Genomic DNA, 13,505 nt, shown 5'->3' with positions numbered 1-13,505 from the left:
CTAATACTGCTTCCCTTTCTCTCTCTCCTCCTCTCCCTCCTCTCCCTCCCTCCTCTCCCTTCCTCCCTCCTCTCCCTTCCTCCCTCCCTCCCTCCCTCCTCTCCCTTCCTCCCTCCCTCCCTGTCTGTGTTTCTCCATCAGATCCGTGACTCTGGCGAGCGCCCCAGTAACGAGCAGATTATCCGCTTCTCGAAGCTGTTTGAGGACGAGCTGACGCTGGACAACCTGACGCGGCCCCAGCTGGTGGCGCTGTGCAGGCTGCTGGAGCTGCAGTCCATCGGCACCAATAACTTCCTGCGCTTCCAGCTCATCATGAAACTCCGCGCCATACGCACCGACGATAAGGTGGGAGGGTGGACAGAGATGCGCGCGCACACACACACACACACACACACACACACACACACACACACACACACACATACATATATATATATATATATATATATATATATATATGTGTTTGTGAATCTAGATAGATAGATAGATAGATAGATAGATAGATAGATAGTGTTTGTCAGACACACACAAAAGTGCATCTGTGTGAAAAGACAGCACTGAATAGCATTTGAATATTCTGGACATGCATGTATGTGGTACTGAACTAAGCATCCTGAAAGTAACGTGTGTGTGTGTGTGTGTGCGTGTGCAGCTGATAGCAGAGGAGGGAGTGGACAGTCTGAACGTGAATGAAGTGCAGGCCGCCTGTCGCGTCAGAGGAATGAGGGCACTGGGAGTGACAGAAGATCGCCTGAGAGAACAACTCCAACAGGTAGAACACACACACACACACACACACATTCATGAAATTGACTCAGTGGGCCATCCTGATGAGTTCTTTACACACATGAATGAATATAATATGTTGTATGTTTTACTCTCTCTCTCTCTCTCTCTGTCTCTCTGTCTCTCTGTCTCTCTCTCTCTCTCTCTCTGTGTGTCTTTCAGTGGCTGGAGCTGCACTTGGATCAGCAGATCCCCACATCTCTACTGCTGCTTTCTAGAGCCATGTACCTGCCGGACACACTCTCACCTGCAGACCAACTCAAGACCACACTACAGATCCTGCCAGAAATAGTGGTACGTGTGTGTGTGTATGGAGAGGGGTGTTTCAAATGTCTCTGTTTTAGTGTAATTTTAACTGTTTGTGAATTCAGAACCTGAATATTGTGTGTGTGTGTGTTTGTAGGCGAAGGAGGCCCAGGTAAAGGTGGCAGAGCTGGACTTCTCCAAAGTGGACAACAAGACTAAGCTGGAGACCACTCTTCAGGAGGAGCGGGCCATCCGCGAGGAGAACCGCGAGAGGGAGATGGAGAGGCTGGCCGACGCCGCCGAGAAAGCTGCACGGGTCAGTGCAGCTGCACGTCACTCACACCAGCCAATAAGGGCAGGCCTGCTACTCACAGCATGCAAGCCGATTGGCCACTGTACTCAGTAAAGCCCTTTACTCAGTGAACAGCAGCATACATGTGAGAACAGAGTAGATGCTGGTGAAGGGAGGATATCTAGAACTTTCTGTCAGGATCAGACTGTTGTTTTGCTGTGAATACATACAGTTATTAGTATATAGATATCAAGGGCTCACAATGTGGTCAAACTTTACGTTAGGAATCATGGTTGAAAGTGAGTATAGGGCCCATGTTGTACAGTCTGAATGTTTGTTCCATTCTGGGGTATGTGTGTTTTTAATATTGTTAATCGATCTTTGGCCTCCTCATTTACTGTCTATAGGAGGGTGACCTGGAAGCAGAGGTTGCTAGGCGACAACAGTTGGATGTGGAGCATTCTCTGACCAGCGTTGATCAAGCCATCCACTCGGAAACACTCAAAGACACTGCACCCGCCCTGGAGGGCATCAAGGTAACACACACACACACACACACACACACACACACAAAGTACAAACACACACACACAAAGTACAAACACAAAGTACACAAAATAAACGCAACGCACCTCATATTTCAGAATTTCATATTTAGAAATGTACTCATTCAAAAGCACTGAAGTAGAACCATTCAGTCATACTACCGTGGCCCACTGGTTAGCACTCTGGACTTGTAACCAGAGGGTTGCCGGTTCGAACCCCGACCAGTGGGCCACGGCTGAAGTGCCCTTGAGCAAGGCACCTAACCACTCACTGCTCCCCGAGCGCTGCTGTGGTTGCAGGCAGCTCACTGCGCCGGGATTAGTGTGTGCCTTACCTCACTGTGTGCTGTGTTTCACTAATTCACGGATTGGGTTAAATGCAGAGACCAAATTTCCCTCACGGGATCAAAAGAGTATATATACTTATACTTACAGTATGCTTTCCTTTAGAGTGTGGTGTATCCTCATAATGGATTTCATAATTTCACATCAGCAACTTATACCGACACACATACTCTCCATCACTTATACACACACACACTCTACACACACACACACATGCTCATGTACTGTGTGTGTATATATATATATATATATATATATTAGTTTCTATGTGTGTCTGCATGTGTCTGACATAACTGTAGGATTCTGTCGTCTTCCATTGCTGTCTCTTATTTTTGCCCACATGTGTGTGTTATGTTACATTTTCCAAGACAACATAGTTCTGATGAGAGTTTCTATTGATGTGTGTATGTGTGTATCTCTCCATGCGGTGCAGTTTGAACAGTGGCAGAAGTATCTGCGCATTCAGGTTAGCTGTTGTATGGTTCTGTGGACATGCTGGACCCCCCTTCACCCAGATGGACTCTGCTCTGTAGAACCGTGAAGGTCATGGCTCAGACAGTAACATACAAAACCATGATTCAATACAACAGGCCAGGGCTTGAAGGTCCTGTGGTTCTGTGGACTTTAAAAACTTAAAGCTTTTTTTTGCTTTGTGAACCTGTGCGGTCCTGCATTTTTTGTTGTTGGTCCTCTCACAGTAAGCCAGTCAAAATACTGGAAAGAATAAGTGCATGTTTTCTTATTTAATATGGAAAAAAAAAGCCTTTTACACAGCAAAACTTCAGCTTGGTCAGGTCACACTCTGACGCTATGATTACGTAATGACATGGAACTTTGCTCTGAGATTGAGCCATGGTGTCCTGGTTTGGAAGAGCAGTGCTTGTCCGGGTGTTTGGTGACTCCTCCCCTGCATGCTCACTCCTGACCTCTGCTGGTGTCTGGTAGTCACTACAAGTGCCAAGTAGCCTACACAATTGAATCTCCCTGGTCGTCTTTCCTTGGGTGATTAACGTCGTCGTCCTTACTCACTCACTACCCTGTACCCCCAAACAGCCAATCCTTCACTGTAACCCCCCCTGACCCACGATGCTTCCCTCTGTTGGGTAGTTCTATGTAATTTTTGATGGTGATTTTAATTTAAAGTTCTAATTTAGATTTAGATGTAGCTCATTACTAATTTATTTATTTATGTAGCTTATGTAATATATTTTGCTGTTTTTTTTCTAAATGTATAGTGGTATGTGTGTGTGAGTTTGTGTGTGAGCATGTCTGATGTGATGTGAGTGATTTATTCATATGCTTATGGTTGAAAGTGTGACTCTCTATTATTTTGGTTATCATACCTGTGTGGTGTGGGTGTGGGTGAGTAGATATGTGTGAAAATGAGTGTGTGTGAGTGCATGGTTCTAACATGTTGTGTGTGCATATGTGATCAGGGAGAGGAGATCACTAAGGAGGAGATTGACACGCTGAGCGACGCCTGCACCAAACTCAAGGAGCAGAAGAAGCTGCTGACCAAAGAGAAGGAGGAGCTGGAGGACCTCAAGGAGGACGTGGAGGAGTACAACGAGGTGTGTGTGTGTGTGTGTGCGTGCGAGTTTCCCTTTTCTCCCTACTAAGGGTTCATACCAGGAAATATTCTATTTGCTTTTTTGGGAAATCAAAACATTCCAATTATTGTCTCAGACTTCCAAAGCTCCTGAAAATGCCACAGATACCTGATTGAGGCTTGTACACACACACACAGTTCTGATAAAGTATATGCAATCAGAGATTCAAAATGAAATGCTTGGAGTTCATTCTTTTTCAGGTTTTTTTTTTTTTTTTTTTTTTTTTTTTTTTTAAATTTTAAATTTTTTTTTTTTTTTTTTTTTCCATTTTCTGGGTCTCACTTTATCTGACCCCCCCCCCCCCCCCCCCCACCTTCTCTCTGTCTTAGGACCTTGAGGAGATCCGTAAGGAGCTGTCCAAGACGGGTCAGGAGCGCGTCGTGGAGGAGTCCAAAGCCAGCCAGCGCCTGGCCCGACGGGTCAACCGCATGATCGGCCGCATTGGCAAGATCATCGGTGAACTGGAGAAGGACAAGGTGGTGCTGGACAACCAGATGGACAGTGGGACCATCCCCCCAATCGGGTAAGAGCTATAGAGATGGGCTGGAGAAGAGTTGGAGGAAGTGTTTGGAAGGGGGCTTTGTATGAGCATTTGAGTATTGCATGCGTTTGAGTATTTAGAGGACATAATATGTAATAAAAAAAAAGTGTGTGTGTGTCTGGGTTGTATTTGTAAAACCGTTGTGTGTTATTTAGGGTATGCTTGTGTTTTCGGGGGTGGGGTTTTGTGTGTGCATGTATGTGCATGTATGTATGAGTGGTTTAGGCGAGTTGTAGGATGTGTGTGTGTGTGTGTGTGTGTGTGTGGTGGCAGTCTGTTTTGATTTAACGTGAGTGAGCTGCTTGTGTTGAATTGTTACTCTGACTCATTCCAAACAGTTATTCATCATATCCCCTTTACTCAAAAGCTTCCATGAGAAAGAAGAGAAGGTCCACCAGTATTAGAGGAGCACTCTAAAGACTAATCACTAACATTCCAATGGACAATTCCAATTCCAACAGTCACTCATCCTGGACTGCTGTCTGGACTTTGCTATGCTTGTCCAATGTAGTAGCTTTGTTACGCCAAGAGTAAAGAAGAAGTGGCAGTAATGGATACATTTCTATTTATTTCTACAACTACAATTTCTACGATCTTACCAAATGTATTGTTGGTGTCACATACAGTGCTCCTCTAATTCTGACAGGGATATCCATCCACCTCTACTGGAACATGGTCCAGACATCTGCTCTGATGTAAAACTCATGTCTGATATTCATGAGCTTTACATCCCCCTAACCACCCTATTAGTCAAAACCATGTTGCTTATATTACTGTCCAATGATGGTTTAGGGAGTGACCTCACCAGGGTGGTAACGTCTATTTTTAAAAGGGTTCCCAGTCTATCAAAAAAAAAAAATACGCAAACAAAACAATATTTGCTCTCTAGTGCATTGCTATTCGTATTTTATTATTTTTTTTATTTTGAATTTTTGCAGATTATTCTTTCATTGGTCTGGAGGCTGTCAGAGGTAAGCCCACTCACAGGGAAACAGGCGTGAGGTGTGTGAGGTGCCAATAGTGATCACTCACCAGACTTTAACACTGGCTGTCTCATCTCAACTCTTACTCTCCTCTTTTCATTCATCCAATAATCACGGCATCCCACAAACAGGCTCTCCACCATCACTGGGTGACACTGCAGCTGCTCACCTTATCACACTTCATTTCTATTATTGAAGTGATGTATGACATTGTTTCGAGCGCATAGGTAATGAAGGGGTACATTAGTAATAGGATTACTTATAATGCATTGCAATTGTCAAGGTAAGACTAGTATAGTATCAATGTAAGGATAGTATATTGTGGTGCATATAGCATCAGAGCTATTTTATGAGTTGAAGACAAACCCCAGGCAGGTATGTGTGCCTTAAAGCATTGGTTTCCAAAGACTGGGTCGCAACCCACAGGTGGGTCGTAGGGGATTTTATTTGGGTTGCCAGCATAGCCTAGTGACAATTCATGTTGTGTATTACCCCTATCTTATACCTTATATAGCTTAGGAAAGCTAACAGCTTTCTGGATCTAGTTTGTTAACTACCACAGTCATGAGTTGGGTCGCGATAGTCTGTCATTTTAAAAAAGTGGGTCCCCAGAAAAAAAGTTTGGGAAACACTGCCTTAAAGGGATATTCCACCATTTGGGGAAGATTACATTCATTTTCCACCTCCCTTTGAGTTAAACAATTGATTTTTACCTTTCTCAAGTTCATCCAGCCGTTCTGAGTCTGGCAATACCACTTTTGGCTCCAGCCTAGCATAAATCATTGAATCGGATTAGACCATTAGCATCTCGCCTGCTAGCATCACGTTTAAAAGTGACTACGATTTTCAGTAATTTTCCTATTCCTAAAACTTGTCTCTTCTCAAGTTAGAAAGTGTAATAAGACTGATGGAAAATTAAATGTGGCGATTTTTTTAGGCTGATTTGACATGGAACTATATTCTCTTTCAGGCGTAATGATCCAGTCACTAACCAATTCGTCTGCTGCAGCTCAACCTTGTTGCTGGAAGTTAGCCTACGGGGACTATTTTCAGGTGCTGCGTGATATCATTGTGCTGCTGCGCCCATGGTGTTCCTTGATTATTACGCTAAAAGTGGTATCGCCAGACTCAGAGAACGGCTAGATGAACTTGAGAAAGGTAAAAATCAATTCTTTAACTCAAGGGGAGGTGGAAAATAAATGTGTAATTCCCCAAATGGTGGATTATCCCTTTAAGTACAGCACCAATAGATTTTGTATTATAGTAATGGAATTTATTAGACCTCTGAAGTTTGCCTACGAAAACGACCCAAAGCTGCCGAACCATCTTTGCCAACATGGGGAGATTTGGATGGATCTGGTGCTAGCTTGTATGCATGGTAATTTCAGTGCATTTCAGAGAGCATAGAATTTTTTTGACATTATGTCAAAATGGTTGTTTCTTGACATTCTGTTGGTCTTTCATGGTAATTTCTGAAAGTTTTAAACTTTAAAAAAAGTCCACATAGCACCTTTTTAATATAAATTAAATGTAAATAAAAGTGTGATGAATGTCATAATTCAACTTCAACATATTTTAGTCTTTAACATATCCAATCATAAGTACATTTTTTAATCAAAATACGACAGATGGGATAATCTTTTTGTAGGGCATGTTCAGTCAGTAACAGGCCTGGGCCCGTATTCACAAAGCCTTTTATCTTACCACTAGGAGTACTCCTAAATCGCACTAAAAGATTTTAGCTAGGAGTTTTCTCTTAAAAGTTATTCACAAAGCCTTTCAGACCTACTCTTAGTAAGGAAAAATGACAACTCCTAAACTAAGAGTGAGTCTTCGTTGCTATGGATGACGTCATTACTCATGCACGAGCTTGACTGAAGTGACCACCTTGATTGGCTGATGATTGTAACGCGGGAATGATTCCAAACACCTCCCTTACGATGATGAGTGACAGGTGACAGGTCTGAGAATGCGTGCGCTACACAAGTAGTGCGAAGGACGGAAGATGATGAATAACTGAATAAAAAGCCCTAGCCTAAATGAATAAAGAGTAAGGCTAAACAAATAGCCTAGTAGCCTATTGAAACATAGACCTACGGATTGATACAGTAGGCTATCTTTGCAACATTGTTAAATTAATCTGTCACCATATGCCTACTTTTGCAAAGAGGAGAACATTTTAATTTGATTCACAATGAAACGTTACATTTAATTCACATGTTAACAATGGATAGTTTTGGTTGTTGTTGGTGGCGTTATTGCATCCCTTTTATAAATGCAAAATTGTTCCCTCGAAATGCCACAAAAAGCTGTTTGTGAATAGGTCTTAGTGAGTTAGGAGTCCTCTCGACTTCTTTTAAGGTGTCCCAGACTTAGGTGCTACTTTTAGGTCTAAAATGCTTCGTGAATTACTTTTAGTGAAAAAAATTAGGAGTCCTAAAGTTAGGAGTGACACGCCCATTATTTTTAGGAGTTGCTCCTAAATTCGCCACTTAGGAGCTACTTTTAGCCTTAAAATTCTTTGTGAATACGGCCCCTGAGCAAAAGGATTCCTACATTAATACATTCTGTAATATGCTGACCACAGGCTTAGTAACATGCCTATTAAACACAGAACATATTTCATAATATGTTAATCTTCAACCCATTATCCATTCACTCTATTATTTACATACATATAAAACCCACTGGACGCTTCTGCAGCAGGCCCAGTGAAGATGAGTAGAAGGTGTTCCATTTCCAAGCTTCTCTTTTGCATCTCCATGTAATTGTATCCATCGTTGCTACTGATTAAGGCTTCTACTGATCATGCTGTACAGTTTCCCCTGCCTTTGCAAGCTGCGGTGTTCTGATTAATTGGCCTGATCATCACAATACAAAATGCCCGTTGTTCAAAAGGCATCTGTGATTCAAGCGTAACGATTGCAAGCAGTACATCTTTAGGGCTTGAATTGAGTGGCAAAGGCATTCTAATTCTAGTGGATTAGAATGTGTAAATAAACTGTAGAATGTACAATAAACATGGGTGTCTCCAGGCGGGACAACTCGGCTTCTGATCACAAGGGGAATGGTAAAAATGAACAAGTAATGGTTTTAATGAAGTTTGGTTTTGATGGAGACGCTGATTTGAAAAGAAGATAAACCAGGCCATTGAGTGGCGCACACTCATTGGTCAAGCTGGGAACCTTGGCATGAGTTGCCTGCGAGTCTGTGTGTCTGCGTGTGTGTGTGTGTGTGTGTGTGTGTGTGTGTGTGTGTGTGCAATTGTATATGTGTGTTTGCCCAAGCTTTCTCCACAACGCGTGCTTACTCGAGCCACGTTTATCCAGAGTGCATCTCCTGTACGCGGCATGTTCTTGTTCTCGTTTAGGGAGAACCTGATCAGCATCGCCGAGCTCATCGCCATCATGCGGCAGATACAGAACATTCCGGAGCAGAAGCTGCTGAGAATCGCCGATGCACTCGACGAGAACAAGGATGGAAAGATCGACATTGATGATGTCATCAAGGTGAGACGACAGAGGGTCACAGCAGGAGAGATCTGTGTGTGTGTGTGTGTGTGTGTGTGTGTGTTGAGCTGGGGGAAAAGGTATTGACGTGTGACTAGGTAGTTTAGTTGATTCATCTGGTGATCAAGGACATCTGTAATGCATTTGTCTGAGGTGGTGTTTTTTATCAATAACAACAATTTGCAGTAACCTGTGTGTGTGTGTGTGTCTAGGTGGTGGAGCTGATCGATAAGGAGGACATCGACATCTCCACGGACCAGGTGGCTGAGATCATGGTGATGCTGCAGAAGGAGGAGAAGCTGGTGAAGCGGGAGAAGGCCAAGGAGAAGGCCGAGAAGGAGCAGGCCGCCGAACTGCAGAACTGAGGCTGGCCCTGGTGAGCCCCGGCTCAGGGAGAGGTCTGCTGCAGATCCCCCCCCCTTTCAGCCGTCACCACCATCCACCAGAGTACCATCCTGTTCAGGCCCACCACCTCGACAGCAAACGTCACCGCCGTCAAGCACAGCCAACCACAGAGTCTGAATGGATGCATTCTTTCTGATCTTGTTTGTAAACCTGCCCCAAGAGTCAGAGAGACAGAGAGAGAAAGAAAAAAAAAAGTTATATGAAGTAATAGGAACAATCTGTTTTTCCTTTGCTTCATAGAGTTTGAGACTTACATTTTCCCTGGAAGTAAAAAAAAAAAAAAGCCTAACAAAAAAAACGCACAAATTAGGAACAGAACTTTGTTCTTCTAAGCCAGAATAGGCTATTTTGCAATTGTGTTTAATTGAAAAAAAAAAAGATTGATTATTTATTGTAACAAAAAGGTCATTTAATTTTGTTTTGCTTCTACTCTGATATGCACCTTTGCTAACTAGAACAACAGAACCAAACAAAAATATTTACAAAGATAATTACAATAATTTCTTCTGGACTTGGGACTCCAAGGTGAGTCTTAAATACCCTTTGCCACCCTGCAGTATATCATTTTCCCCGAGGAGAGGAGAGGAAAGATGGAGACCATCTCTAATGCACTTTTGCACAGAAATCACACCATCATTCACCATTCCACTCTTCTCTGTTTATTTGACTGTTCTCCATTTTTTTTGTTTTTAGTTTCCTGTTCTTATTTCTGGGTCACTAACTAATCATAACATCAGGCACCATTCTTGAATGTACAGTTAATGTTGAGGGGACAGCATACTGATGTATGCTAAAGTGTTAATCAATTAACCAAAGAGATAAGAGTTTTTGTAAGTTTTTGTGTGATTATAAAATTACACACAAATGGCTCGATTATGCCAAAGTGGGGCAAGGGACTGTTCGGCTACGCGCCTGAAGAGGAGGCTGGTGAAGCTTTAGGTGTAGACCGTTACTGACTGACTGGCTGTCAGACTGACTTGTTGATTGATTTGGTTCATCGAATCAATTCATTAAAAAAAAAAAAAAAAAATCATACCTGAGGCTTGTTACCTCTGAGCTTTTAACATGTGTTGGTTTTGGCCAATGTGTATGATGTGGCCTTTAATAGAACTGCAGATGTAGACATGCACCCACATCCACATATAGTCTCTCTCTAATACACACACACTCACTCACTCACTCACTCACTCACTCACTCAATGGTATTTAGATCAGAGTGAATTCAGTTCTACATACACCCATGCTGCTCATATACGAGTCTTGCTTACACTTACACTCTCTCTTCCTCTTTCGTACTCTATCTCAATCTTTCTCACACACACACACACACACACACACACACACACACACACACACACTGACCTTCCTGTGACCCATCGCAGACGGCAGAGACGCCTAGTTTAAGGGTTTGGGTGGATTTCAACTGAACACACCCTTGTGTGGCTACCAGGAAAGGGTGTGTGGGTGTGTGTGAGCGCTCATGCACTCCAGGCAAGCGCCTTGGATAAACGAGGTGTGCAGGGACGATATCAACTTTAAGCCGTCCCTGGAATCTCAGTGTTTTGACGTTCAGGACAGAGAGTTTGTGTTTTGAAGTGTAGGACTCAGTGTGTGTGTGTGTGTGTGTTTCTTTCTGTCTTAGCCCAGACGGGTAAGGGTAGGCTGGGTACAGTCAGCTTGATGGCAGAGAGAGAAACACTGGCCCTGCATGCAGACACACGCGCACGCACACACACACACACACACACACACACACGCGCGCGCGCGCTAGTGTGTGTGTTTGGAGTGTGAACTCAGTGACGCAGAGGCACAGGGTACAGGAGTCTCGGCATACATCATCTCCAACATTAAACATGCCAGCAGGAGACTCCACTCTGCCCCTGACCAGAACCCTATACACACTGTCCCCGAACTGACACCACGTCTGCTCTCTGTTAGTGTGTGTGTGTGTGTGTTTGTGAGAGGGGCAGATGGGGAGAACGAGGGAAGTGAGAGTATTTGAAGAAGTACATAAAAAGAAAGACTTTTGATTACGGAAAAAGAAATGCTAATGTGTATGTTTTGTGCTTGTGTGATCGGTACTGCCATGTAGGCCTTCTTCATCTGCAATGCAATAATGAGTTGCTCTGTATCCTGGTGTCTATACTGGCAAGGCTTGACTGACGCATCACTCATTCTTATTGTCTAATTGCACTAGAGTCTTGTAGAGCTTCGCTGAGGATGTCTTGATGTTGACTCAGGTAATTACTGTAAAACCCTGAAGGGTAGCTTAGGTTGTGGTGGTGGTGGAGGGAAGGGGGGGTCACATTCAAATGTAACGAGGAGAAGGCAAAGACGACAACATATTTTTTATACAGTTCATCAAAGACAAATATCTCACAAAAACACATACATTGTGCACAGGTTTGGTCGACCTGTTAATTGACAGACTTGTCATTGAAACAGCTCAGTGCATTCATGCTAAAGAAGCGCTAGCTAGACCACTTAAGGTTCCTTCTTAAGGAACATGAACTCCAACTTTCCTTTGGGGAAGAGGCCATTTTTTGGCAGTCTGTTAAAACAGAACCCCCTATCTCAGTATGTTTCAAAGCAGTGCAGAATGCCTACTTCATCTAGAAGATGGACTGTCAAGAAAGCACTGCATGCATGTATAGTCAGACAGACAGCGCCTCTTCCGTGCCATGAAGAAGTTATTAAAAACGCCAATAAAATTCAGCCTTAGTGGCTGGCTTGGTATCTGCAGCAATAACACTTGATGTGTGTATAATAAATATATATATATATATATAACACAGAAGAGTCCAGAGTGAGTGAGTATACTCGGGTCCAACAGTTGAAGTGTGAAGTAGCTTTTTTGCCCTCTCCGGTGTAAGGTGTTGAGGCAGAATACCTCACCTTGGGTACACAGGTGACCCAGTGGTGCTGTGAAATGCATTTCAGAATACCTCACGTTGGGTACACAGGTGACCCAGTGGTGCTGTGAAATGCATTTCAGGTTGCCTGTTTCTGTTACCACGCTTTGGAAACTTGATCATCTCACCTGTTGTGCAACTCTGATACAAATTGCTTTCAGCAGGTGTAAGGGACTGTTTAGGACAGAGAATGTGTTGATTTTGATGTTCACATGACAATATTGTCAGTTAGGTGCATATGGGCTTGTGTGTGTGTGTGTGTGTGTGAGGTGAGAGAGGGAGAGAGGATGCACACTTACACGACTCCAGCTCAGATTTTCAGGACCGCTTAGTGGCACATCATCCAGCTAATGTGTGTCCATTGTTTCCGCACTCAGTGTCACCTTTAGCAGCTTCTTGTGTAAATGCACTAATGGGAGAGTGTTTGGTGCGAGACAGAGAGAGAGTGTGTGTGTGTGTGTGTGTGTGTTGGGGGGAGCTATAAAGCTTGTTGCAGCTGTAAAGACGCACCCTTGGCCAGCTACGGCCAAAGAGACTGTCCAGCTATGACCATGTGTATGAACTGGGTATTAACTGTTCTTATTAAGAAGACATTTATGCCGTTTTTAAATCTACGCTGTCAATATTCCTGAAAACAAAAAAAAACAATGTAATATGTATTTATTTATTTAATTATACTGCTGGCAAGTTTTGATGCGAAGGGGAAAGGCCGCAGCTGAGTACTTATTCATAGCTATGAGAAAATTTTGTCAAATGAAATGACGGTAGATGTTTACTTGAATCAGTAGAGATGTAAGGATACGCAAGCTTTTCATTTTTTTGCAATGAATAATATTTTTCTTTCTTGTAAATATTGCACTCATCTAAAATAACCATAGGAGATGGGAGATGTTCAATAAAATTCGATCTTTGTGTGATGTTCATGGACCTTTGTTTGTTGATTGATTGATTTTGTGGTTTAATTGATTTTTGCAACACACATCTCATCCTGTTTTTCTCCATCCTGTCATCCATCTATCCACTCTCCACCCATCCTTACTCACTCGTTCATGGATCCTCCTCTCTTTCCCCTCGTCTCTCTCAGCCCTTCCCAGCACGACTGCACTCTTCCTCTGGCCCAGCCAGAGCCTGACGTCTCGCATTGATGTGGACGTCGCTAAAGCCGCCATACGCACACAGATATTGCACTTGTAGTACTTAAAAGTAACACCCCCCCCCCCAAAAAAAATACACAAAACAAGAAAGTTGAAACTTAACCGGGCAACGTAGTGGAACAGTAGCACATTAAACAGTTTAGATTGCACTATAAGACACTGTTAAGTGGAAGGACC

The 13,505-nt window shown here is 43.2% G+C and overlaps 1 protein-coding gene across 4 annotated transcripts in view; it reads left to right on the top strand.

Moving 5' to 3' along the window:
• The window catches only part of letm1 (leucine zipper-EF-hand containing transmembrane protein 1), a 39,052-nt gene extending 25,951 nt beyond the window's left edge, over positions 1-13,101 (top strand). Inside the window, exons 6-16 of one of the 4 annotated variants that reach the window (XM_042072437.1) lie at positions 142-345; positions 653-772; positions 949-1,080; positions 1,190-1,348; positions 1,732-1,860; positions 2,648-2,680; positions 3,651-3,785; positions 4,154-4,347; positions 5,304-5,336; positions 8,719-8,857; positions 9,070-13,101. In XM_042072437.1, coding sequence (XP_041928371.1) covers positions 142-345; positions 653-772; positions 949-1,080; positions 1,190-1,348; positions 1,732-1,860; positions 2,648-2,680; positions 3,651-3,785; positions 4,154-4,347; positions 5,304-5,336; positions 8,719-8,857; positions 9,070-9,222 — 1,431 coding nt within the window. In that variant the 3' untranslated portion in view covers positions 9,223-13,101. The remainder of the gene's footprint in view (positions 1-141; positions 346-652; positions 773-948; positions 1,081-1,189; positions 1,349-1,731; positions 1,861-2,647; positions 2,681-3,650; positions 3,786-4,153; positions 4,348-5,303; positions 5,337-8,718; positions 8,858-9,069) is intronic. The other 3 variants (XM_042072439.1, XM_042072438.1, XM_042072441.1) reach the window with 3 other exon arrangements.
• Positions 13,102-13,505: the final 404 nt, after the last annotated feature.

This window comes from Alosa sapidissima, chromosome 19 (assembly GCF_018492685.1).
Source record: "Alosa sapidissima isolate fAloSap1 chromosome 19, fAloSap1.pri, whole genome shotgun sequence".
Classification (NCBI taxonomy): domain Eukaryota; kingdom Metazoa; phylum Chordata; class Actinopteri; order Clupeiformes; family Clupeidae; genus Alosa; species Alosa sapidissima.
The sequence above is the reverse complement of the archived record's forward strand: the minus strand, read 5'-3'. Positions and strand labels throughout refer to the sequence as shown.